Here is a 27,928-nt window from a genome sequence, read left to right as displayed (position 1 = left end):
GAGTTTTGCTTGTTGTGACAGACATAAGCACGTCCAAGGGCACTTCAGCCCATCAAATTCTGAACTGCCCTCTGGAGAGCTCCCTCTCTTGTGTAGTTGACTGCAGATGCAGATTAAGATGACCGGACTCATCACCGAGGTTTCATTCAACTTCACTGTCTGCAGAGACAATCTCTGACTGAACAGCACAGTAGGAAATAAAAGCCAAACTATCGTAAGGGAACGTCCTGGCCTTGCCACCACAGACCCTCAAAAGAGACACGCTGTATTTACTAACTGCTGAAAGATGAAGATCTTTAAAGCAGTGAATGCTTTTCAGTACTAACTGCAGGCTGCCAGGAACAGTGGTTTGCAGTAACAATGCATCAGAGGGAAGTACATTCCAATAGATTGCTATATAGACTAGATATTTTTTTTTGGTCTTTAATGAAAAGGAAAGAGAAATAATTTACTGATACAAAGCATGTCTTATAATTACAATGGAGGAGTCGAGTTTCAAGTCAGTGTATGCCCAGCGGAGATCAGTGAATGGAAACCGGTGGCAGCAGTGGCACAAACTGAAATCCAGTATGTGGTATCTGTCAGATCTATCAATAGGACGCTGTTTTGTAAAACTGAGAAGTTAGTACCGGAAAACTCACTTAAGTTCTGTACTCCATGAAGACATGGGTATGGCAACAGAATATGAGGACCACAAGGATAATTTGCAGCTCCTGACAGTATTTTCCACCCTGCATAATATCTATTGTTTCTATCAGTAGCAAAGCCAACTTCTTCCCTGGAGTCCTGATAGGGAAATCATTTGTATTTGAGCTCTTTAGCAGCTCCTACTAATCTTAGTGGAATTCCTTAATTCCCACTGTAAGAAATCCTCCCTAGCTGATTTGTTAGGGCACAGCAAAACAATAGGAAGACTAGGAGAACAGGGCGATGCTTTGGGGTTGCAGTCCCTACAGTGACTTAGCTTATGTTTTATTGCACCCAGAATCAGACGGTAAAGAAAACTGCTTCGCTGGGAGTGAAAGATAAAAACAGGTTGTTGTTGCAAATCCAGCTTGCCTTAAAGTTAAACCCCCCCAATTTTCCAGTCTTACATGGTGTTTTACAGAGAAATGTTATGATCACCCTAGCCTGGGGAGGGATGTGGGAAAACACACTGGGTGGAGCTCGGTTCCTGTACGAGCCTTTTCATCAGAACTGGTGATAACCCAGCAGCTTGCTAGAGTGAGAGAGGCGGTTGCAGTCCCCAGGCACAGAAAGCCCAGGGGCTCCCTCTGTGTGTGTCAAGGCTGTGTCACGTCTGGGGACCATGCAGACCATCGCATCCCTGTCTCCTCTGGGCAAACAGTGCATGTGAGTGCCTTCGCTGGGTGCAGTAATCCAGGCTGAATATGAAGGTCAGCCCCACACTTAACAGAGATTCTTGCTTTGTTTTACTCTGTTTTGCTGCTCTGGGTTATGCAGTGATCAGCATGGTGTTGGACTGCATGTGCAGCATGTCCATGACTTGTACTGACAGAGATGACTGGGAATTCAGACTCCTGTGATAACTTTGCATTCTGCTATAGCACAGTTGATTAACCACTTTATAAGTAGGTCTGACTAGCATAAGCCTAAATTTTAGGTATCATTCACCACCTAGTAAAGCAGGCAGCTGAAGCAGGTCTGATGTCTCAAACCTTGCAAGTACCCATTTCTCTTCACCGATGACAAAAGGAGTCCAGAAGACAAGCTCACATAAAGGCAACCAAAGTTAGAAGAGGTAAATGCCACTCCAGATGTCTCCTACAACTGAGGTAGGGTGTTGTTACAGCTTGGCAGACACAGGAGGGCTGAAGCAGTAAAATACAAACTGATAGGAATTACAGGGAGAGACTCCAAGGCTGAAGAACCAGAGTGTCAGACAAGCATTCACATTTCTTAATCTGCCCATATAAATTCACAAAGAACATAATCAAATTTGGTTTGTATTTTGCCAGTGTTAGCAGTTCCTCTTTCAGCTTTGTGCAAACAGTTTGCTCCTCTCTCAGAAAAAAAGTCGTCATTATTCCATGCCTGCGAGATTTCAACTATGAAACAAAATTTGCCTGAGAGGCTGTTTACCAGATCTGGCAAGGCTTAAAAAAAGCCCTCCTAACATCTCTCAGGGGTCTTCTACTTCCCTTTTTTCTTTAGGGACATGCTGGCCTCGTAGCTATCCATGTGGCTTTCTCTTGGGGCAACATAATTCTCTCTCCTTCACTCACATAGACACATGTGCTTTCCCACAATATATTAAAATTAATCAAGGCAGTGTAACAAGGATGAAGTTTTAAAAGAGAGAAAATTACACAGAACAAAGAAGCATTTATCTTCACAGTGTTTGACATAGTCCATATGTCACATATCCTGTTTAAGGCTTAAATCTAGCTCAAGGCTGAGTACTTTCCATGCTGTGCTAAGTGGACCCCTATTTCTTTAGGAATTTAAGCAAATCAGCAGTGCTAAGCCCTACACAGGAATAGCCTGCTCACATTTTAAGGCTTGATACTGAAATGTACCAAATATTTCACATTCCTTGCAGTCACCGGGATTTGCAAAGACTTTATATCAGATCCCTGACAGAAATACTGCACAGTCATACCCCAACTGAGTGCACGACTACTATTGTATGCATCACATCCAGCCTCTGCTACACATCCGTGATGTGGGAATGTGGTGTTGTTGCCAAATATCTCCTCTTTTGTTTAGATAAGCCCTGGAAGTCAGAGGTGGCCTCTGCAGTCCCTCCGTGATGTTTACAGGGGCGTGTCTCCAGGGCAATGGGGTCAGACAAGTTCCCTCCCTAATTAATTACTGTCTCTCTGAGTTATGTGGGAAAAGAGCTGACTTACCGGCACACTAAAACACAAGGGAAATATCCTTCCATCTAGCAGAGGCTCCACTCACTATCTGCTGCTGTTCTTCTGGGCAGGGTTTTCCAGGAGCCTGTCTGCTTGGACCATGCATGGGACAGAGGCTGGGGAGGAGAACTGGAGGTAGGATGGAGGCTGCTCCTGGACAGTCTGCTTGGTGACAGCAGGGCAAAAGGAAGGGTGCAGGTTGCTCCGTCCTTTTTTCCTAAAGACATCTTCTGGGGATGTCTACATCTGTGCCATGACTTTCACTATATGCTGTGCCAAGAGCTTGCTGGCTTGGTGGACACACCAGCTGATGGGTCGAAGCGCTTGGCTAGGTGTAGGCTCAGCAGGTGACATCCTGGGTTTCATACTCTGCTCTGCCAACCATTCCCCATGGCATCTGAGGCTGAGGTACAAAAAGCAACAGATGAGCAGCCATGTGGATATTTCTGCTGGAATACCGGTGAATGAGGCAATTTAGGAACATCAACATTACATTCTGGTTAACCTACAGCAATGTGAACCAGATATGAACTTCTCTGAGTCCAGAAGTGCTTGGTTCTGAGTTTCTGATTATAACATAAGCTTGATAACTTGCCATTCCTGGTCTGCCTCTCCAGCTATCAGAGGTTTTGCTGTGTCCCTTGATAACTGTATTTAATTATCTTGACTTTGCTAACATCCTTGTTAGCATTTGCACTTTCAGCTCTTCATTCTCACCATCTTCTTTTTGTGCATTTTTTGGTATGGGTGAGCCAGCCTCTTCTGCTCCACAAAGCTCTTCTGTTCCACAAAGGCTTTCTGAGGGTCAACAGCGTGACCTGACTCTCATGGGAGTGAGGTTAGGAGCTATCTGCGGTTGACGGCACTGTGCACAGGGCTGCAGCATAACACTATGGCTTTTCTTCTGCTCCAGGACTCGTCATGGCAGCCGTGCCTCATAACACGGGTGCCTGGGCTGGGTTTAAAAAATGACTCAACAGATTCATGAAAGAACATCTACTGTGGGCTACTAACTTGGAAGACACCGCTTCTGCATCATGAAACCCCTGAGTGCAAACAACGAGCGGTTGGAAGATAACTGTGAGGACTGTGGCTATGTACTTGCCCTATTTATATATTTGTCTGTGGGCACCTGATGTCAGATGCTGTCTGAGACACGATGCTGGACTAGATCATTTGTTGGAAAGGCCTGACATGATCGTTTTTATGTTCTCATTTTTGGAAGTGTCTAAACAAAACCTAGCAAACAGCTACCTAATTGGATCTCTTCAACGGCACAATCATGCTGAGCAACCTCAACTTTTGGTGCAGGTCAAGGGGCCTGATTCTGCTCCTACCCGCTACACTGAGAAAACACAGGCCGACTCCAGCGGTGGAGGATGAGCCTTTAAATCTTCTGCAAACTGGATGCTGAGGGTAAACCAGAAGATGCAGCTGCTACTGCCAGAGAACAACTCATTAGGAGCTGCTTCAGAGAACTGATTTCTCTGATAAATAAACACATGGAAATACCCATTATATTGCAGAGGGTGAGGTTAGCACCTACACTTTTGCATTATGCATGATTTGTGACTGCTCCAAGTACGAACTTGCTGCTTGCTCTTCGATTAGCAAGTCCTGGCAGCCTGGCAAAGCTACCCAATTTATTGCCACTATAGAGGTTAATGGATCACTTTACATGTTGATAATGTCTTATTATTGCAATGGTTATTAAGAAAAATGTAACACAGACACCAGGAGTCGATAGTAACTGCAAGAACGTTTGTCTGATTGCAGCAGGGATGGAGACTGCTGTATGTAGGGCTTACTGTGGGAATGGTGGTTGACGCAAGTTCATCACAACCATCTTTCTGCACCCCTCCTTTCTCCAGATGGTCCTCAGTACCAGCTATGAGAATGGCTACTGTTTACCAGTGTTGATGGCATGAGAAAATAGGATGGTTAATGGTGTAATTGCCCAAAGAATGGACAAATTTAACACATATCTATGCTAGAGCATGCTAGGATTAGATCCAAAGGCACACTTCATCTGTAGCATTGGAGATCTGAGCTCCAAACACTGATGACTGGATTATTCTGTGATTGTGGTCACTCCACCATTATACTCTGGAGGGAAAAAAAATGATCAAACTGAGACTCTGAAAAGTTGGATTTCTACTACTTTTAAGTGGGAAGATGGAGGAGGGTGCTGCTCAAATGGCTTCATGTTCTTCTGTCTCAGTTTTCCTATCTATAAAATGATGATAAGAAGAGCTGGCACTTACCACTGCTGCTTTTGTTGTTATTTTCCTATTATTGATAAAGGCCCAGGTCACTTAAGCGCCCTCCTCTTGGCAGCTTTGTTTAAGAGCTGGTAACCACCACTCCAGATCCTTACCAGGGCGTGGTGGCCTTGTCCACCTCATGGTGCCATCCCTGTCGCCAAGGTACACCAGGGAGCCCTGCCTCCTTTGGCACCTCTGACCAAGGGACCTGACCTCCATTTTGGACTCATTCTTTCTCCTTCAAATATCCAGTTTTAGGTCTGGCTGGATACAGGAGCTTGACTCAGACCTTAATTCCTGTTCATCACTAGCTGGCAGAAGAATGAGTCAGAATACCTGCAGCATCCCAGGTAATTTCCTCTGACTGTTTTGCTATTAGAAAGAGAGGTTAAGTTTCATGCCCTTGCTATTTTTGGTGTTAACTCTGCCAGGACTTGACAACATGGGAAGGGAGAAGAGCAGCTGTTTCTCAGGGGGATGGAGGAGTCTAGAGCATACCAAATCTGGATTGCTACATCCACCCAGGGCAAAACAGCCACCGCCGCTTTCCATGCCAGGAAGCCCTCATGAATGTCACTTGCATCAGATAGTCTCCTATACATATACACACACGAATATTTACATATATATATATATATATATATAATATATATACCCACATATATATGCATATATATTTAACTGTGGAGTGTAGTGGGAGGAAGTCTGAGGAACCAGCTGTGGAGACAGATGTCTGCAGGAATGTAGATGGAGTTGTGGAGTGTACTGTGGATTTGACAGGCTTGATTGTGTTCGGATGGTGTCTAAGATCCCATGAACCACTGGAGATAAAATGTCTGTTGTTTCCCAGGTGGTATTTTAAATGGGGCAGGGATACTTTGTTCATGGTTTAAAGACTTCATCTCAGTCTCTCTTTCTCTCCTGGGACATCAACTACAGCTCCATCATGCCTGCCTTCAGAAACCAGTCTCCTTTTAAAGGCCAGCTGACATTTCACTACTTCAGACTCACTTTTCCACCAGGATTATTATCCCTTTGACTGTCTGCTTGAGAGTCTGTTTTTTCCAGGTCTAAGCCACATCCATAATGCAAGGAAAATCATCCCTCTGGGACAGGCTCCACAGCCCACCTCATTCCCAAACACTCCCAGACATCCCATGCAAAGTGCCCCAGGCATACTGGGCATGGTGTATCAGGGAGTTTTGCTCTAGCTGTGCCTAGGGCAAGGCTTGGAAGTCAGCAATGTTGGTCCTGAGGTGTACCTCTAAGGCCTCCTTTTATATCCTGCACAAGAATAATTAGGGTGTCCAGAGGCAAGGAGGGTTTGGCTCAGGGATGCCTTTTGCAGCCAGTGAAGCAAGGATTCAGAGCTTGTATTTTTTACCCAGACTTCCTTTTCCCCACAGCACACCCAAGGGACCTGCCGGGCTTGTCCCTGAACCACTGCCCTACCTTGGCTCCTGCCTCCCTGTCCGTGTTTCTCCAGGCAGCCAAGTCCCAGCTCATCAAGCAGCTCGGTGGCAGCCCGCCGGTGATGACAGCTAATTATGAAATGTCATGTCAGAGACTTCCCTTTTATCTTGCTTTGCAGAGCCCAGCAAAGCTCTCCAACGCCCTTTGGTAATAGGGGAAAGGAAATTTCAGTGCAGCAACAGCTGCTTCTCTGATAGCAGGATGACAACGTGGTGAGTACACCATGTCCTGGAAGGAAGTGGCAGCTCATGCCATGTGGATTCAAATCTCTAGTCTCCGCCAAAGAAAAGAAAAAAAAATATTTTAAAAACCATTCCGGTGTAATATTAGCTTTCTAGAGGAAGTGTTAAACATATCTGCTGCCAAGTCTTGCCATCCTCCCTGTGAAACTCTGCTGAACTCACTCCAGGTGAGTTCCTGCAGGACAACTTAGCTAAAAACCTTGTCCAGAGAAAAACTGGACCAATCTTAAGTTTTTCTTCAGTCTGTATTTCTGCACAAGCCAAATACATTGAGATGGGTTAGTCTGAGTTGAGCTAGGGCTCACTTTTCTTTAGAAATTGATGCTTACTTCTCATTTGCTGTCTACTATAACCTTTCTACACTGGTACAAAATGGGCTTGCTAGCTGGGTACAAGCTGTTAAAGTGGGTTTTGTCAGGGTCCACCGATCTGGGAATGGGTTACTGTCCTTATGGTCCAGCGAGCATTAAAACTAGGTTTCTTCAAAGGAAAAAAAAGACAAGTCAAGGCTCCATAGACCACCGTTTCCCAATTTTCCAAGTAATCGCCTGGTTTGGAGCAGTGCAGAACACCGAAGAATTGGAAGAGGAGCATTACAGTGACAGATGGCTTCACACTTTCAGCAATAAACCTGACACAGATGAAGATACATGGCATGGAGCAGACTTTGAGATCATTCCCAGGAGGGTCCTGTTACCTGGTAGTCCGTCTGGCTGAAGCCCACTCTGCCCCCTTGGTCTGGCCCTGTGCTCCTCACCTAAGTACTAGTCTTGCTGGTAACAGCAAAACACTTGTTAAAGGATTAATGACCTTGGACAAACCTGGCTTCTAGAATCATCTATAACAGTCAGAGCTTTATGTTTTGCCCTTCCTTCATACTGAGTTTCATATTTACTTTTTTGTATTTGGTAGCAGAAATTATTTTTAGCATTGTTCAATGGACAGGTGGTTTAAGATGATAGCCACAAGGCAAGGTGATGTATGAGTAAAGCCTGAAGATTGTGCCTGACAGCGTCAGACAAAATGATTCTGCATTTGGAATACTTGGTATAGATTATTTGAAATTCTTCCTGCCATAATTCCTGGGTAGTTTTTAGAAGAGCCCAGCTAGCTGAAAACATGGCTGCTCATCAGGGAAAGTTCATTTGCTTGATTTGCATAGAGGCTAGATTAGATTCATAGTGCTGATGGTCAAAGTGAGAAGCCTGGACATGCTGCCCCTGAGTCTTACAGCCCCAGGCTCTGCAGGGGGACAAGGGGGGCGAAGCAGCAACACTGCTGCAGTGTGCCCCTGCACAATGCTGCACAGACACACCAGCTCTTCCAGAGCCAGCTGGGGCTTCAGCGTGGCACGGCATGGCACCGCACAGACATGTCCCCGCATCACAATTTCAGCTGTAACCACACTGTCCCAGCTGGGGACATTTCCCAGTGTTTCTGGAATTACACATTTGAGGGACCAGTTCAAAATGCAACCGGCTAAGAACTCCACTTGTTTCTCAAACTGAGGCTTTCTGCATCTCTGGAGAATCTGGCCTGTAGTTTATCTGGTCTACTGTCATCATCATTGCAAAAAAACCCCGAAACAAACCCAAAAACCCATGAGGAAAGACACTTGGATGGAAGCAAGGGGTGACATAAGAAGAGACAAAACCTAGATACAGCTCCAAAACAGTGCTCACGATGGGACATGAAGAGCCAAGAAGAAATGATTCCCTATGACCTGTCTTATAGGGCTGGGTGGTTCCAGCAGGGCAGGAGTCTTTTCATGCCCTTCAAACACAATCAGACACATGTAGCATTGTTCAGCTTCAATCAGTTCAGTCAGTCCTGGCTGTCTAGATCTTGGCAGTCTTTGAGATACTGCTTGGAGCAAGAAAATGCCTTTAAGCACCAACTGTTCAATGGCACCTGCCCCATTGAGGCTCTGTCTCCCAGGTGTCAAATGCCCAGCTCAATGAAGTGATGCTGAGCTACAAATAGACCAAGAGGGATCATGGTGCCAAGTTTATTCTATAGCAACTGCAAATAGTCCAAAGAAAGCACCAGCCACTTCCCACACAGAGTAACTTCCACAGTGTGCTGTGGTCATGGGATGCAGATGCTGCATATTTGCTTGTCATGGGGATTTAAACCCTTAGGGATTTCCTCTGGGATGCATGGTACTCAGAGCTGGGGAAAGGAGTTGGACCCAGAGTGGTGAATAATCGTTAGGTTGATTCAAATCTTGCAGCCCAAAGAGTATTTCAGCATTTCGTACCCTACATAGAGGCTTTGACAGGGCAGCCTCTACCTCCTATTTCAGTAACTTGTGGGAAAGGGGACAGGGCACTCCCCAAAGTGCTGAGGGGAAACGCCAGCCCAGAGAGACCTGAATCCATTTCACAGAACAGATGGACACTTAGTAACTGGACCACAGGCTAGAAAGTTGGCAAACTCTCCTGCTTTTCACTTTTGTGGTTGATACCTAAGATTCCGCATTAGTAGACCCTGAAATTTGAAGCATTTCATTTAAGAGATGCCAAAAAACTCTTCTGAAAATTCAAAATGTCTCTTGCCATCTTATTTCTCACAGCTTGAATTCAGAGAGTACAGATCACCTTGGCATGACATTTTTTTTGGAAGAAGATAAATGGTCTGGCAATCCCTCAGCTTTGTTCTTCCTCCACCCACTAAAATCTTCCAAAACATGACCACCTCTGACCTTTAGGCAAAAACTACCAAGTTGTGATGGAAAAAGCAGAAATCAGTTTTGAAATGTTTTGATATTTTTAAGAAACTTTAAAAAAGAGATGATGCAATTTCTTATCTCAGATGTGCAGAAGCAAATCATACATTGCTTCACTGAGCTTTGGTGATTTCAAGGGAGCAAATTCCAGATTAAGACTGGTTTAAAATGTTTGATATATCCAGGAGGAATAAACTTGATTTTCTTGAAAACTTGACTACATTTGGTTGTTCCTTCATCTGTTACAAAACTAACCCAAAAGTCAAAGTGGTAAAGGAGTGTAATCTAATAGCTGTCAAAATCCTAAAGCCAAGGACACTCGATGCTAAGCAATATACAGTTTAAATGCTCTGCCAATGCACTTCTTCTACAGAGATATTCCTCAAACAGACCAAATCTCTCCTACTTCTCATGTACTTCATCAAAATTGTAGATGATAGCCAAAACCAATGCAGAACCTGCCTTGGAGGCACACTGTTCTACTTTTGTATGTTACCTCTTGCAGTAGATGCCTTAGTTATACCACAACACATTGGTAGTGCTGAACACGCAGTTTGTCAGGAAATGTAAACGAATTAAGTTAGTGCAACACTTGGGTACACCGTTAAATTTGTATGCTGCCTTTTGGATTATTAACATCTCACTTCAAATAGGAAATTGTAGCATACTTACAAACACATCCATTAGTAGGTGCTCCAGCGTCACTTCAATATCCTCTAATTTAGCTGCTAAAGTCATTGTGAAGTCAAATGTTAGGTCCAGACAGAGAAGAGCGTTCAGGAGTCCCAATCCAAACCGTCTGCGGCCAAAGCCAGTTCTCAAACTGTAGCAAATGAGTTTCTCACAGATAAAGAAAATCCGAGCAATCAAAACTTAACATCTGAGTCCAGATGATGCCCGGACTCCGTGCTGGCTGTCAGTCCTGCTTGTGGGACTGAGGATTATTCCATGTGTGCAAGATGTGAGCAGAAGCTGCAATGTGCGTTCTGCTTTCCTTTCAGAGCTTCCCAGTCAGAAACATGGAGTTATATCTGGGAAACCACAACAGAGGGAGGGAGAGACACACACAGAGGGAGAGAGAGGGGAGGAATGGAATAAGCTGCCTTTGACTATAACTGATATTTATAGGACTACTTGTTTTTGACTCCAGTCCATTTCTCTGTTCATTTCTGACCTTTCACAAATGGCTCAGCACACTGGAGCGTATTGTAGAACAGGGGCAGCAGGTCCCACAGAAGTTGGCTGTGACCAGTGCTGGGCCAATTCACACAAGCACACAATCAATAGCTCTTTGTCAGAGCATACCAAGCTCTGCGCTGTAGCTAGCGACAGAGGAGAGCACAGACGTGTAAAAAACAAGGAAACAAAAGTTGTTTGGATACTAATTTTTTCCTAAGAGTATTAATAGTTTCCCTTCCCCACTCCTCAAGGCATTGGACTACAGTGGTGACTGCTGAGGTTACGTACAAAGGGGAATAACCTCAAATAATCCTACAGGGTTTGACTCTGCAAACACCCTGGCATCCCCTCTGAAATGTCCTCCCACTGCTCAACGCCTTTAGCTCCGCAGCATCCCCATCCAGGGTGCTAAGCACTTCTCAGGGCTAGACCCTTCCTTTTACTGTATTTATGGAAAGTTTGACGCATGATCCTAAGTACCTGCTGTTCCTCCACACATCTGCTCCTACTCAAGTCGATGCAGAAAAGGAGACATTTTTGCTTGCTTAGCACTTTTTGTCTGTCTCTCACAGCACCACATGTAGTGGTAAAGGTACTGATGGAGATGATCCAACCAAAGCTAAACCCAATGGGGATCCTTCAAGGATTTTGGTTAATGCTAGCTGGGAATCAAATAGAAAGGAAACCAAACCACAAAAAGGAGAAATACTGCAAGTCTTGGAATGGCCAGGAGTGGTGCCCAAGCCTCCTGCATCCTAGACAGTGCCAAGTTCACTAAACTGCCTTCCATAATGTCCACATCCATGGCCAAACTTATTTTTATTTATTTGATATGTACCATACAGTTTGAAATCTCAGAGTGACATCTTGCACGTGATGTATTCCAGACACTGGAAATAAACCACAAGGCTGCCCTAAAGGATTCAGAAACTGAAGACCAATGTTATTTATAAAGGTGTGAGATGGATAGAGTTGGTGGAGCTTAGAGAGACCTCTAGTCATAAATTCCAACTAAATGTCCTCAGAGTTATAGCTGAAATGACATTTTCAGACATCTAGCATCAGCATCTGAACAGAAGCTGCCTCTGATGGCTGAGTTTTACTAGACAACAACATGATAGACCATTTGGGACATGATATGATGGATAGTTTCAATAGCAAAGGAGGACATGTAATTAATTTTCCAGATGGACCAACTCTCATTCACACAAGGCCCTGCATCAGGTAATAGATTAGCTGCTCCAGAAACAAACCCAGCATGGGAAGCTTGTCTAGTGCAGAGAAAGTGTGTTCATCATCCACATGCTGCCCTTTCATTAAAGCTTTGACAAAGTGTCTATCTTAACCAGTATGAGTGGAGAGGTGTTTTAATGAGCATGGATTGAAACACAAAGAAATATTTTTGGAGGGTATTACACTGAAGGTGGCCAAAACTGAGGGAACCGTAATGCAGTAGGCTGATGAGTGAGCTAGCATGCATCGCTCACTTCTGCACAGGGCACGTGGATTTCACTGCAGACAAGCTTTCACACTCTCTCCTCTCTAGAAGGCATTTGCAGAGGAAGACCTGACTGGTGGTAAGCCTTCATCTCCTCTGGCTTGCGTGGAAATCCAGAGATCCCAGGAGGCTATGGCTTCTACAAGAGCAGGCGGGGTACAGGTAGGCATGGCTGTCCTTTTGCCCATCTCTGTCTCTGGTCCACAGCAAGCAGTGGCCAGGCTGTGTCAGTACGAGCTAACAGAGGTCCGCCAGGACTGAATCATGCATTTGTCTGCCTCTAACTGATACTACTGTCCTACCAGTCTGACCACAACAAGAACTTTACTGGAACCGAACATGTGATCACTTCTCCCCTCCCCACCCCATTTATTGCACAAAGGCTATGTGTTAATACTGAAATATGAAATTAAAGATCCTTTTCTGTAGGATCCCTCTGTGCAATAGTGTAGGGCAACCATGTCACTTGTGTCCCTTGACCGTCCCTGTAGCTGCATTGTATTGGCCAGAGAGATAAACAACAGGAGACATCTTCCAGGGCCAGAACGCAGTGTCCATGTGACAGACTCTTTGACTCCAACACAGGCTCATTTTTGTCTTCACAAAGATGAATTTCAAGATTATTTCAAAACCAATGAAGAAAATAGTGTCAGGCGCAAGAAAATGTCTTATAGGAACACATAATGGTTTCCCTGATTCCCACTCAAAAAACACCTGGCACCAAAAACCCATGACGACGGCAAGAAGGATGAACAAGTTCATGGATTCTCACTCAGGCTCAGCTTTACATGGCCTGGGCATTCATTATCACAACACTAATAACAGAGATATGAGATATACCAGTGCTTGAACTCTTGCAGTTGCAATGTTCAGCCTAGCAATTCTCCTACTGATCAATATTAACTGTCCTTAGCGATGGTCAAAAGTTTGGGGGAAATACTGTTGATGTAAAAGTTGCTCTGCTGAAGTAAGTCCTGGGGAATTTTCCTGATCCCTAGACTGCAGGGTGTTTTGCATGCAAGGGTATCTCTCAATTTTTCCTTTAAATTGCACTAAAAATTTCAGACTCAAAGCAAAGCACAATGGGAAAAGTTCTAAAATATAGAAAATGTGCAGAAGATGAGAAAAAAAAAAGTCTTCCTGTTCTAGTGATAATTGAAGCAGTTGGTGTGGCTGTGTTAAAAAAATACTGAAGGTAAAAAAAAAAAAAAAAGAGGTCACCAGTGTGTAGAAAGTTATTTCACTCAACCCCTTGCAAAAAGTGGATGGCAGAAATCAGAGTCACAAAATCCAATCTAAGCAGAAGAACTTCTTCAAACACATCAAAGCTTGGGGACCTCTTAGTCTATCCCACTGGTTCTCTTCTAACTCTCACTTCAACATTGCTTACCCCAAATGACCTCTTTTATGGAAACAGCCTCTCAAATACGATAAACAAGAAACGGAATTTCACTGAGTTCCCCAGGGATTATTCCCAAACCCTCTGTGCATACGTGCATGTGCATTATAGGTTCACACAAAAATGAAACCACATGTGATAATGAGAAGCTCTAACTTGGTTGATTCTTTAATGCAGTAAGCCCAAACACTTCCCTTATTAAATCGTTATTTCCATCTTTTCTAATTCCTGAGAATTTATTGTTTTGGCCTTTGCAAGCATGAGACCTCTTCTATTTAAAGCAGAGCATCCATCTGACAACACACCAGGGTATTTGTGCAGAACAGGATGTTCTTCTACACCCACATTTTCCCCTCACTTCCTTCCTAGTTTTTTTTCTACCTAGTTTTTTTTCTACCGTTTAGGAATAAGATATCAGAAGAGAGGTGAAAAGTGAAGACTGTTGGAATATTTTTGCCAAAATGAGATTTCAGCAAAATATGCTGTTTTTCGAGAACTGAAATGTTATGTGGGGACATGCTGGGGTCCCAGAATTGTTTTCTTAAGGGAGTTTCAGGGGTGAAGGTGGTCAGTGATGGTAGGTAAGTGTCACCCTGCAAGGGCTGGATTACAAAGATGGGGTGTAAAAACAGAGACCAAAGTTTAGTGAGTAAAGCCAAAAGCTGTCAAGAAATAGTTAAAGAGCAGGTCTGAACTTAATTAGTCCTAGGATGCTATGTTTGGGCCAGCTCAGCTTGCAAAGATGGAAGCTGAGGTGTGTGGGGGGAAGAACAGGCAGATTATTCTTGTATGAGGCAAAAAGTATGCCTGGATCATGGACCCCACCAGAAAAGGGAGCCTGGCTCACCTCCACACATTTAGCCAAGGGGTCAAATGCTCAGTAATTGTGGCTTATGGACACGTATGACAAATATAGGTGAAGGCTCATTTGGGGCAGTGCCTTTGCCATCCCACAAGCATGGGATGGGATGGCAACTCAGCTGTGGCAAGCTGGGCCATGTTTTTACCCAACTGGTAGAGAACTTTTATGAACTTTTCTGCTTTAAATAATCAAAGTGAGGATTTGAAGATGAGTCTTTTTGATCTCTTGCACAGGTTTTTTTCTCTTGATAGCAAATAAAAGATCTGCTGCAACAAAGCTTGGATCTGTTCTCTTTGGGGAAGGTGAAGAGGGAAGTCCCATCCTCTTGGTAAACTTAGATGACAGGGAAGCAACATCTTCCAAAACTCTCCTTCTACTCCTAGTTTTCCTTCCCACACAAAACCCTGGACATAGGAACCCATCAACCTGACACCTCCAGGTTGGATTGCAGTATTTCACTGAATCTGGAGCTAAGTGTGAAGCCTAGCAGGCTCCAGCTGGCCCAGGGCACAGCCATCTGCCTTCACCTTGGTTCAGGATGCTGTAAGTCAATCTCATCCTGCACTAGCTTTCAATGTCAGCTGAAGGCCTTGGTGATAATTTTCCGATGAATGCATTAATCTAATGTTGCATCAAAGGCTGAATATCAGTTGACAGCCCAACCTCACAGCTACACCCCAGGATGAACGCAACAACTTCATCTTATGAAGGCACCTAGCTATGACACAGTATATCTGAAGAAGGAGTCCTGGATCTGGAGTCCCTGCAATCAAGGCGATAAGGAAATGGCCTTTTGGTTTTCTCCAGGGATCTGGGTGAGGACAGATGCTGCCCTACCTATTCACAGGCAAGATGAGAAAGGGGGTGAGCAGTGAGGGAACACAGTTTGCAGGTGACACCATGGTATTCAGGGTAGTGAGAACAAGGGCCTGCAGAAAGATATGATAAGACTAAGTGAATGAGCAATAAACCAGCAAATTGAATTTAATGTAGCCAAATGTGAAGTAATGTTCATGGCAGGAAAAATGTTCTGAACTTCACGTATAAAATTATGGGCTCTGGGCTCACTCAGGAGTAAGATATTTGGATTATAACAGTTCCATGAAATATCAGTTCATTGCTCAGTAGTGGTGGAATAAGCAAATAAAATATTAAGAGTTACCAAGGGGCAAGCTAAAGAGCATATTAATATGCCACTGAATCAAACCAGGGTTCATTTATATCTTGGATATTATCTTCTTATCCCCTTATCTCCAGAAAAGATACAGAGAAGTTGGACAGGGTTCAAGGAAAGGCAATAAAGATGATTAAATGTAAAAAAAAAAAGGGCTCCTATAAAGAAATGACTGAGGAAAAAAAGTGGACTCTTTGGTTTGGCAAAAAAACCCAAAAGATGCCTGAAGGAGAAATTAAGGACATTTACAGAATGGTGGTGAGGGGGTGAAAAGGGATTGACTTTTTCACCCAGTACAAGAAAAAGGGTGCATCAACTGAAGCTTGGCAGGAACCATGCTCAGAACAAATTAAAGGAAGCGATTCAAGCACAGCTGATAGCTGATTTGTGGCACTCCTTGGCAAAAGATGGTAAGGATGCAAAATATTACCTGGGTTCAGAAAAAGACCGGAGAAATTAAAGGATGCTAAATCCATAGAGGGATACTGAATATCTAGAGGCCACATCTAACACAGGAGGTCCCTGAGCTGAAAACATGTGGAAGGTGGGGGAATATCCAGGGAAAGTATGTTTTCTGTTCTCCTCTCTGCACACTCGTACCCACTGCTGGAGATGGGACACTGCATGAACCTTTGCTCTGAGTCCGTATAAGTTTCAGTCTCATATGAGAAGCTGCTCCAAATTTATCATGAATTTTCCTAAATGCCTAAGCCAATTCCAGACTCTGCAAAACAAAGTTCTCAATGAAGTGTTTTGATCCCCAAAAGACAGACATATCAGAGACTCCATGAAGCCACCAAACCTTTAGATACTGCTGCTAGGCTTGCGTGGAAGTTATGTGCATGCTGAAGATGTGGAAGTGGTGTGACACTGGTTCCTGACCAACAGCCTAAGCAACCTGTAGCTCCTGACAGGAGCTACCTGTCTCTCTCACAGCAGGTATGCCTTTTTTATTTATGCTTATTTTCCTTTATTTATAAGTCTTGCCTTTGTCCCAAAGACATGACATCCCATGGAGGGGCTGCTTTAACTTGTAGCTGTATTGCTGCTGGCAAAGCTGGCATCTGAGACCATCTGTGGAGAGAGGGGCTGATTTTGGCCAATGGCAACCTCAGTTACAAACATACCTTTCCTGGTCCTAAACTGTGTGGGCCAAGCCTGCAGGTACATAGTGCACTGCCAGGCAAGGCTACAAAGCATCTGAGAGCTGCTCAATGGGCCAGTTGAGATCCCACGTGTCTGCCCATCCCCTCTCTGGCAATGGGATGGAGAAGTCGTTGCTTGCAGCTGACGGGCTTCCAGGCTGGGGCTGGCCCATGCCGCCAGATGAAGAATGAGCGTGGGAGTCCCATTCCTGACCTCTTGCCCGCAGTGGGATTGACATAGCTCCATAACGAAGAAAAAATGCCGTTTCCACACGACAACAAGATAAACGTTTTTATAAGGAAGTCCCCAGATGGGAAGCGCCAGCAGCCCCGAGGTATTACGAAGAAGGAAAGCGATGACTGGAGTCACCGGTAGGTTTAGCATCAAGGCTCACCCCAGCCTTTTCACAGCCTTTAACAGGGACATTTCTGGTTTTTTTATGAAGTGACATTTTCATCAGTGAAATGGAGTCCTGGATCATCCTGCCTCTGAAGAGACCCAGGTGCTGTAGAACACTCGTTTTTTCAAGTTTAAAAATCACAACTACAATTTCTGTTTTATTGTCACTATATTCAACCAACACCTGATCTCCTTCCTGGGCATAGATGCTGCTGTCTGACTTTTTTCACTGTCCCCACTGCATTACTCTCTCCTCATGTGTGGTCCCTCTTTCCTTGATGGCCTCACACCACTGTCTGTAACTCAGACATTGTTTTATTTTCACTATTTAACTGAGTGCCATGAAAGTCATCCTTTGGTTAGAAGGCATCTGTCTCCTGTTCTTTCCACATGCACTCTCATTTAGAAGCTACTGTGGAAAAGAGAAGGAAAACCTCAATTTTTCTTTCTTCCAGACTACCCCCAGGGCCAAACAAGCCACCCAAGGATGGAGGAGCCATTTTGTCTTTCGGACAGGGAAGTTGCGTGGGTGATGCTCAGATGGGTTTGGCTTTTTCAGATGGAGAGAGAGGACTGTGGTCATGGAGAACATGGAGAACATGAAGAACATGGAGAAATTAATAGTATCCCGACCTGGTTGGTCTATGCATACCCAAATCTGTCTCCCATGGCAGCAATTTCTGCAACACGATTCACCTACCCAAGTCACAGCAATAGAAATGTGGGGTTTTTTTTAAATTATCAAGAAATCTTGTCTGTTTCTAATCCTATTTACTGCAATTCAGTGTCCCACTGGCTTCTCCCCTTGCCTTCCTAAAACATCATCCATCTCTCTTTGGGGTCTCCTATGCCTCAAGGTGACCTGCTGGGCAGGGCTTCCACAGTGATACCATTTCCCTGGGAGTCTGCTGTGCCGTGCACACTCTTGGAGATGTCCAGGTGCCCCTATCCCACACGAGCCTCTTACTTAGCTTGCTGGGAGGGATCCTTCTTTGATGTAGCAAATCAGTTGCATTATTAAAATGATTAAAAATAGACTGAGCTTGCCTGAGACTGCATCTATAATGGATCAATTGCTTTTTACACATTTTTTGGCTCCCTACAGTGCCGCTTTGTCATGTCACCTCCATTCATTTGGGTGAAATCTTGAAATAATAGGTACATTCAGGAGATATAAATATAGCTGTTTACCTCCTGAAAATGGGACTGCAGACAAATCACAGTCCCAGCTTCAGGTATTTAGAAGTTAAATCTTCCTCTTCTGTCCTTTTCATTTTGGACCTGAATCAAACATGGGACTTTGCAGCTTGGAGACTTCTTTATCTTAACCTATAGGCACTAGTTCTGCTGCACAAAATTCATACCCTCATGGGCTGTTGATTTAAGAAGTTCTTGGTGCTAGGTCTGGATTTGATTCCAGTAAGAAATAGTGCAGAGTTGAACATTGAAAGGCTTCAGTGCAGTGAAATAAAAATAAATGCACTGCATTGTGTAGTTTAACGGGGTGCTAATTTCTTGGGAGCACATAAATAGGAGGCACAGAGCACATCTGTTCGCTGGGGTTGGGTCGGGAAAGAGCAGGGGAAATTTGGAGCTCTGTCACAGGGACAGGCTGAACTTTGTTCCCATGTCTCACAGTGCTGCACAAAGTCTCCTCTGTAGAAGAGCCAGTTAATTAAAAATGATATTTACGGTCCCCCTGGTAGTGCATGTCCGTAATTCTGCTATTAGCATTTCTACAAAGTCTGGCACAGCAAGAGGGTTGGGGCCCCAGCGATGCAAAGAGCAGTCCTCATCCTCAGTCCTACCTGTGTGGCTGGAGTCCACACAAGAGGGGCTTTGGGCAGCTGAGCCCCTCTCCATCACACTGTGTTTGCTGAAGGGTTTTATTGTCTGCGTCTTCCTCAGTGAACGTGGGACACCTGAGACTCCCAGGTATTTTACAAGCAGAAGCAAATTAACCTGCTTGGTGCAGCAGGTACGATGCTCTCAGCTGACATCATCTGCTCACAGTGAGTTACACAGAGACACAGAGGAATCCAGCGCACCTAAAAGTACCGCGAACCAATGTCCCATGCTCGACCCACCAGACTTTACATCCTTTTGCCTCCTTCCTCCTCTAGCTCACATCCCACACAGCTCACAGAAGTTCTCCTCAGGCAATGACAGGGTATTTCCCTGGCACTCCCTGTAAGGCTGGGCATTTAGAAACATTTGCAATGTTTCCTGCTATGTGGCGCATGGGCTTTGGACAGCAGACCTTGATGACTCAAGAAGCAGCAGTGTCCTAAAACTTTAAACTATTCACATGATAAGATGCTGTAGAGGTGACAGAGGATGGAGGGGAGCAGGGAGATTTTCGGTGATTCTAACCCCTTTGTTCAGGCGACTGCTCTGCACACAGTCAGCAAGAGGAGATGTTTCTCTGGAGGCAGATCCGAGCAGAAAACTGTGCCTCTCCTGACTGCGGATGGGGATTAAGGAGGATGTTTTTCCAACCTGCTCCCAGATGACCACTCTCAGCAGCCCCCGTGGGCTCCCTCTTGCTCTTTTAGCCTGAGTTTGAAGAGACTTAATGTAGTCCAGCAAACTCTCATTTAACCTGGCCAGAGTATGTCCTAGAGGTCTCTATATCTCAGGGAAGAGCTCCCCACCTCCCTGCCCCACTCTAACCCCCTCCCTCCTCCATCTTCAAAAGATTTCAGTTTTGGGAAAATCCTACAGAGATCCATAATTAAATTTTATCCCATTGCCACTGCCCCAACCCTCCACACCCCCCAGCACCCCCTCCGCCCTGGTGCCAGCAGCTCACCTTTGGCAGGGGTGTGCAGACCCTGAGCTCAGCCGGCACCCGCGAGGGTCTGCAGAGCCGCGGGAGCTTGCGCCGTATCCTTGCATATTTTTTCATATCCTTATTTTGCATAAAGATAAAGGTCCTCTTATGATATGTATCCAGATGCTGACAGCCTCTATTAAAAGCTGTTAATTTGTCCTAATAGCTGGATGGTGCAAATACGCTGCAGTGAGTTTTTATAAGCTTGGTAAGAACAAGTTTCAGTTGCTGAATGTTTAGCTGATATTATACCCACAAAGACTCTATCCTGAAACCACTGAAAACAATAATAAAAATCCCTTTAGCATTTCATTACCAAGCCCATCCCTCTATTCATTTTTACACTTTGCTACTCGCTTAAAACAGGACAGTGCCTGCTCATGGAAAAAGAGATGATGAAAGCTAGAGAAACTCCTTGACACGCTCCTTTTGGCTTCATGTATTTCACTTTGAATTAGGATGCCAAACCAGGAGAATGACACTGCAGACTTCTGAGGCATTAAAAAAACATGAATCAGACCTCAGCATAATTTTATTTATTATCAAAAAGCCTCCAACTATGGAACTCAAAAAAAGAAAATACTGTTTGGGGTCTTATTGCTTCCTAGTTTTGTTATACTTTGCTGTATTTTAATGCTCTTCCCCAAGACGGTGAAGGGTAGAACAATCTTGTTTTCTGACTGGGTCTGGTATTGCCAGATAATCACTTGGTCAGAGGAGTCAAAGCTTTAAGAAGGGTTCAGGGAATATGAGACTCCCAGGAGGATGCCATTCTCCATGACCTGACATCTGGTCCCCCCAGATTCATTTCACCCTCACTGAGCTCCCTACAGGGGTGTATCATGGCTAACACAGGCCTCATCTGGCTTCTCATAGTCAAAAAAGACCAACAAGCACTTCCAACAAAAGGCCATTTATATCGTGGACCTTCAGCCTTTCCCTCCGCTGACTCCTGGAGGGAGTCGTGGCAGCTCAGTGGGTTGAACCTCCTCCTCAAAGCAAGGCAAGGGCCAGCAGTAAGGAGATAGAAAGGACCACCTTGGCTGGCTCAGCCACTTCACGCTCCTGCTGCTTCAGGTAATCCTAGGAATGATATTTAGTTTAGGAAGAGCCAAAGAATGTCTTCATCCCATGCCCCTGCCATCACAAACCCCACCAACACTCTATTGCAAATAAAGCTGGAAGCTGTGGCAGGACGCACCAAAGCATTGCCAATGCTCCAACACAACCATAAGATGCATCAGCTAAATTTCCTGGATGGTTCCAGGGAGCAGACTGGAAGTCATGGCAGGTAAAGGCACAACACCCCCGACAATACCGTCTGGGGAAACGACTTTCTGATCCCAGATCTGGAGTGTGGCTTACCTCTGAAGGTGTGATCACATCACAGAAATCAGGCACCAGGGAGATTGTAACACTGCAAGTAGTGCCACTGCACCGTCTTACATCTTTTCCCTACCCCAGCACGACTGAAGCCTGGCTTAACACAACATAAAAATAGTTTGAAGAGGCGGTGGTCTCCTATCATGGTGCTTCACTGAAACGATCAGCAGTGATTCCTCCCCATGCTGCAGCGATGGAATAGAGACGACAAATCTGTCACTGATTATGTTCCACTACAAGATTTCCTCTGCTGTCTGCAGAGTAGGTGTTCTTGCTTTGGTTATTAAAGGATTTTAGGTAAAACAGACAGCCAGCATCTCTGGCAGCAGCAGCCTGGTGCTCTGGGGTTTGATCCTTTCCCAGCTCTGCCCTGTGGATGTACAAAGGCGTAGGAGATGCAGAAATCGCTACTTTTCTGTATCAATTTCAGGAAAATATCTGTTAAAAGCACATGGTATCTGCTCCTTACACTCCTTAACAGGAGCTTTACTGCAAAAACAGGCTCTATTATGTACAACGGTGGGACCCACACCCTGTGGATCAGTGGGTGCCTGCTGGAGATGTATGTGATGTCAGGAGAGGAGAGCAAGGCTGAACCCAGAGATGCCAATACAGTCTTAACAAATCACGGGGACTGCAATGACTATGTGCATGGATTGACTTGCACAAGCAACACAAGCCAATTCCCAGTCTCCCAAGAGCATCTGGGAAGCTGGACTGCCTGAAAACGCTCCACAGCCAGTGCTGGAAAGCAAAACAGTTGCAGAGATTTCATTGTTTAAGCTATGGGACCTCACAATCCTTAATAAATTTGCTTCCTGTGAATGGAAGGCCCCAGCTGCCACTTCTCCCTCCTGGCTCCCTATTTCAAACAGCCTTTCAGAGGTCAACAGGTTGGATGTCACATGTTTCTCAAGCAGCTTTTGGCCTGCCCTTTCCCTGTTTCCCACATGAAGCAGCACTCAGCCATCCACTACGACATCCCCGAAGGCTCCTGCCGAGGCTTTCTGTCCCAAATCCTTGTGCCTGCAGCCCGGCTGCTCACTTTGCCTCCCTCTCTCTCAACGTCAGCCAGTCACCCGAGAAGAGCCAGTACTCTCCTCGATGAGTTCAACAGAGGACAAATGAAAAGCGCTTGCAGGGACTCTGAAGATAAAGCTAATGGTTGGTCTGGGGAGTGACTGGTTTTGCTCTCCCGGGTTGCTCTGACAGACCCATCAGAAGGCACTTAGCTATAAACCCCGGAGATCTCTGCAAGGGAACCCCTGTTCTGCTTCTGTGTTTATGTTGCCCTGAACTGCTTAGTTAATGCAAGAGCAAAAAAAGACAAGGTAATGGGCCTCTTTAGAGGGGTTTTAAGCATTTAGTGGAAAGCAGGAAGCCAAGGCCTGTATTATTAAATTGTTAATCTCGCACCAAACCTAGCAGGCTACATACTCTTGTTAAAAACAGGTTTAAGCCCCACAGCAATTTTTGTTTCGGCTTTAGGTACAAGCCAGGATCCTTAATTCCTTCAGTCCCAAAATGCTTCTAACAGTGGCATGCCCTTTGTTAAAGATCTGCACTCTAGCAAAGCCCAGACACCAGACAGCGTCTAGATGACCCTCCTTCTCCTTAAAAAAGAGATTATTAATAAGGTGAAGGTGCTTATGCTCTCTGCTGAGGCAGTCTCTCCTGAGGTTCCTCTCTCAGGGATGTTCACTCACATCGTCTTTCTCCTTCCTCTTTCCATTTGTAAGAAGCCACTCACATCAGGGACCCCACTGAGCTCAGCAAACCGGTCCCCAGGTGTGAGGTGTCACACAAACACCTACAGAAGGGTTTTCTTGCTGTCTCTGTACTTTTGCACACTTTCTATGCTATAAAATAAGTACCAAGCCCCAAATGTCCTGCTGTCCTCCATTCCTCCAAAGAAATGGAGAAGGTCTGTAGGGCACTGGGCCAATTTTGGAGCTGGAATACATTCCTCACTGATACATCCCTCCTACAACAGCAATTAGATCTAGCATATGAACAGACAATGCTTGCAGACTGCTTTTATTTTGCTAAGGAAAACAGGCAGGTATAGAGGTATGAGATGGGATATTTGGGCTCATTCATCACTTTAAGGAAAGTGACCAAAACAAAAGATCCTCATTCTTTTCAGCATCCTGGCCATGTCCTTTGGTCTTTATATTATCCTACATCATTTTCTCACTTGCCTGGAGGTCAGAAGGGAGAGGATGTCCCAGAGAGCACTATCTCACATTGCTCACAGCTGCTCACCAGCTCAGCTCTGAGTCCTCAACAGCAGCTTGGCTCTGATACACACTTCTTCATCCCTCAGGTGAAAACAAGGGGCAGTGCCATGAGGGGAAGGGGGGGCACAGATATAGGAGGGAAAAGCAGCATGGAAATCAAGCTGCTCATCACTGTCAATCGGGGAGGTCCCCAATGGTTATACGTGGCCATGTCTCCACTGGTACTGACAGGTAAGTAAGAGCAAAGTGCCCCGATTAAAGGGTTTGGAGAGGCAGAGGGCACAATTGGCAGCATGGGATGGTGAGACACCTCTAAAAATTTAAAAGCATACAGCACAGAGATTTTATATGCACTAAAACGTGAGCGAAAAACACTCAAAGAAGCAGCCTAAAGTCTGGGACCACATCCTTGGGGATCCTTGCTGCTCTGGGATTGTATGGCAAAAGCCTTCAGTGCAACCTGAGCAATCATCTGAAGCGTGTGAAAATCCCACTCAACATCTGTGGAGGACAGGTGCAGTCATGGTAAAACCACTCAGACTTTCTGGAAGGTACATGAGACCCTTCAAGGACAGGATCTGGGCTGCACCTCTACTGGACTTGCCCTGGACATGGATGGTGGGAGACACAAGAAGAATTTAACCCCCAGGAAAGAAAATCACCCCTTTGTTCCTTCCAGTTTCCAAACATTAGAATATATGGTCTTCTTCATTTCAGAAGGATATTTTGGTGTGCTCTGACTCAAGCACCAAGGACATGCAAATTTTATTTATGTCACTGAAGCAGTTACCTGTACCTGACCAAAACAGTAGTAAATGTTTCAGCTTTTCCTTCAAGAAGGGAGATGCACTGCAAGAGCTGAAGTTACTGTGGTTTAACAGATTGAAATGAAGGTGTCTGCATGCTTCCAGCATGTTATAATAGAACGTAAAATATATGAATTTAAACTGTTATAACTCTCTAATCTGTGATAATTCAGTCACTTGCAAGCATCACAAAAGTCCTCCTTTGTGACCACTCTTCACTGGGTTGAGGGAATGAGGAGACACTCACATACAAGGAGCATTTCCTCTTGTAGATGACCAAGAAAAACATCTTTATGATGCTCTTACAAATACTTACGTCGAACAGAAAGAAGAGTCATAGTTTTAGAATAAACAGGCTAATTTTGACAATCTTGTGGTGGGATGGTTTCTATGACCAGCATGGGACTTTTTTGTTAAAACAGGAGAGAAATGTGTGCCTCAGCAGCCAAGCAGGCAGAGTGCTGAGCAGATGGAGGACAGCAGCAGCAATCTTGATCATGGTTCTCCCACTTCTCTAGGACACACTGCCACTTGCTTCTCATCTATTGAAAACCATCATTTTTTCTTGTTCTGTTTCTCTTTTTCAACTGTTTTCTCCCCAAGTTGGAAAAGGTTTTTTGTTGTTTTTTTTTTCCTTCTAGTGTGAAAGACATCTTTGAAAAATGAAACGGGATGAGAAAAGGCAGCACACAGAATTGCTGAAGAAAGCCCTTCTCAACCAGTTTTAGAAATCCAACTTCTGAGAGCAACACCTGAGCCCAGGGAAGTGAAGGAGAAGCACATCCAAACTGTGGATGTGCTTGCCAACCCTGAGTTATTTTGACTTTGTCATGTATATTTGGTCTTCTTGTTATACATGCTGAGAATCTATATTTCCTAAGGGCCTCTTTAGGAGCTGTGACCACGAAGCACATCATGGACCGAGGTCTGAATGCATTAGAGTAGCTTCTGGTCTACATGGCTTCTAAGATAAAAAACAAGATCTGTGGCTTCTTCTAAAAGGTTTGCAGACTTTTTGTGATCTGTGAATCTCAGAGAGGCATATTCAGAAGACAGTGTATTTGAACTAGTTTATAATTTTCTCGACCCATACACTTCCTCCACAGAGCCAGCTGAACACAACTCTTCCCATTCCCTTCTCTGCTCATTCCTGGCACTGGGCACAGTTCAATGCCTGCTATGTGCCACCTCAAAGGTATCCATACTTTGGTGTTGGGCGAGGGGAATGTATCCTCGCTGACTGATGAAGCAACCCACATTATGTTTTAACCACAGGTTCCCTATATATGTGGAAAACAATTACTTATGCAGTGGGACTAAATAGATGAGGAACACTGAGGCTGGGAAAGATGACAGAGGGAAGATATGATCAATGTGTATAAAATCATGAAGAACACAGCGATGGTGAATAGAGAAGGATTATTGTTTTTAAAAATTATTTTATGCTATAACACCAGGACTAAAGACTATGCAATGATACGATGAGGCTGCAGATTTAGAATGAGAAAAAGTTCTTATTTGAATAGCTCATGGTGAAAGTAGAGAAAGTAACACCGGTGGATGCAAGGGAGGCCAATAGCATAAGTGCGTTGGAAATAGAATTAGGGAATTAACATAAGAAAAGTCCATAAAGGGTTGTTAAACATGCTGCGTTCAGGTAGTGGTTGAACTAAGAACTCTTGGGCAGTGGGAGGATGTACTGGGGAAGCATTTCTCCAGGCTTGCCTTGTTTTACACTTCTCCTCAGTGTTCCTGGCTGGCTGTTCTTGGAGGCTGGGTCTGAGGGCAGATTAACCTCGGTCTGACCTAGCAGAGATGCAGTGTTATGCCGTGGATCACGTTATCTCAGAGATGCCTCCTGAGTGTGATTCAGAGCAGGAGTGTGGTGCAGCTTTGCCTTCCCTCCCACACCCTGCAGGGACTGCAGAGCAAAGCAGGGACATTGGATGCTATTTAAGCACGTGCATTAGACACCTGAAGTTGCTTAGTTTAAATGTCCCCTTTTCTGACTATGATTTGCAAAAAGCAATAGTGAGTTAGGAGTCTAAACCCCACTGCTTTTAAGAGGACATACATGTGCTTAATCTGCTTATTAATATGTTATTAATAATCTTTCCAGGTACACCATGAAACCTCTATGAAAATCAGGCCTAGATTGATTTCTCCCTTTCTATCTTCTGATGCTTAAATAATACTTTCAAAGCGCCTTGTGACCCACCGATGGAAGCTACAGTTTCTCCACATTATTAATGAGGCTTTTAATATGTTAGGTTGACTGGAAAAGGCATATTTTGTCTGTTTGCAAGAATTGTTTCAGCAAGTTTCCTTCCCACAGATTACAGATAGTGAATGCATTCAGTAAAACAAGACCCACTGGTGTTGCCTCCATCAATCTCTGACTTTTAAAGCTGATTCTTATGCCTCTTACCTTCCCCACCTTATACGAGCAAGTTGAGAAAATGGGAGCTTTCAGGCTTGGCTGGGCAGATTGCATGTAACCATGCCAGGCTCCAAACAGAACCACAAGCACTAGAAACATAAATCAGGTCTGTAACGTGAGGCTGCTGGAGGAGAACTCTATTTTATGTACTTGACCTGTATTCAGGGTTCATTTCAACATGACCCTGGTGTAACTCGCTTTATCAGCTGTAAAGACAGGCTCACCAGCTGTACATTACATTCACACTCCAAAGCCACTGGAAAAAGCAAGCAAAGCCGCAGACCAGACCTGTGGGAACAGACTAAGAAAGTCCCTCCTGAATCTTTTGCTCTCCATGCTGTAAAGCTGAAACGATTTGGGATGGACCCAAAATAAAAGAATTCATTTAATATGGAGGTATGCTTTTCAAAATAAAGAAATAAAACCAAGCTGAATTCTAAGATGAAGAGTTTTCTTAAGTGAATGATTTAAATGTTTCATGTTGAAATGTTAGAATGGAGCTTTTCTGGTTTGTCAAGAAAAACAGGGTCCCCCTTTTTTGTAGCAGAAAACATTAGTTGAATTCAGCCTGAATCTGTGGATAGCTTCAGTCAGCCTGAAACGGCATTTATTATCAAATAAACTATTCATCTGAAAAATATTATCTACTTCTACTCCAAATGTTCCTCCCATTGCTTAAAAATATGCTATTTATAGACAAAGCTATTGTTAAGCATAGATTTAAGCTGTCGTGGTTCATTGTCTGGCACAGTATCTCCTTGGGAAAGCAAACCAATTAAGCTATTCTATTTTGGAGCCTCGGTGCCTGTTTGTGCAGTTATTATGTCATATAAGGGACTACAGTCTTATAGTCTTTGACAGATATGACTGCGCTTCTTATAAGTAAATATCTTGTTTTCAGTAGTGTTGAGGTATAAATGGTCACAACACAGCTTAGGAAGGCAGAAACAGCTGAGATCAACAGAGCTTCCTGTATGTAT

General features: G+C 44.4%; 1 protein-coding gene across 4 annotated transcripts in view; it reads right to left on the bottom strand.

Moving 5' to 3' along the window:
- The window catches only part of FRMD4A (FERM domain containing 4A), a 377,723-nt gene that overhangs the window by 209,710 nt on the left and 140,085 nt on the right, over nt 1–27,928 (bottom strand). Inside the window, exon 1 of one of the 4 annotated variants that reach the window (XM_026841091.1) lies at nt 10,262–10,342. The exons of the other annotated variants lie outside the window; for them this stretch is intronic. Coding sequence (XP_026696892.1) covers nt 10,262–10,327 — 66 coding nt within the window. The 5' untranslated portion in view covers nt 10,328–10,342. Of the gene's footprint in view, nt 1–10,261; nt 10,343–27,928 lie in introns of those variants that run through there. 4 annotated transcript variants of the gene reach the window in all.

Source organism: Athene cunicularia, assembly GCF_003259725.1.
Source record: "Athene cunicularia isolate RWA chromosome 1 unlocalized genomic scaffold, athCun1 chr1_part2, whole genome shotgun sequence".
In the NCBI taxonomy this organism is placed as follows: Eukaryota; Metazoa; Chordata; class Aves; order Strigiformes; family Strigidae; genus Athene; species Athene cunicularia.
Note: the sequence above shows the minus strand (reverse complement) of the source record. Positions and strands in the feature narration are given on the sequence as shown.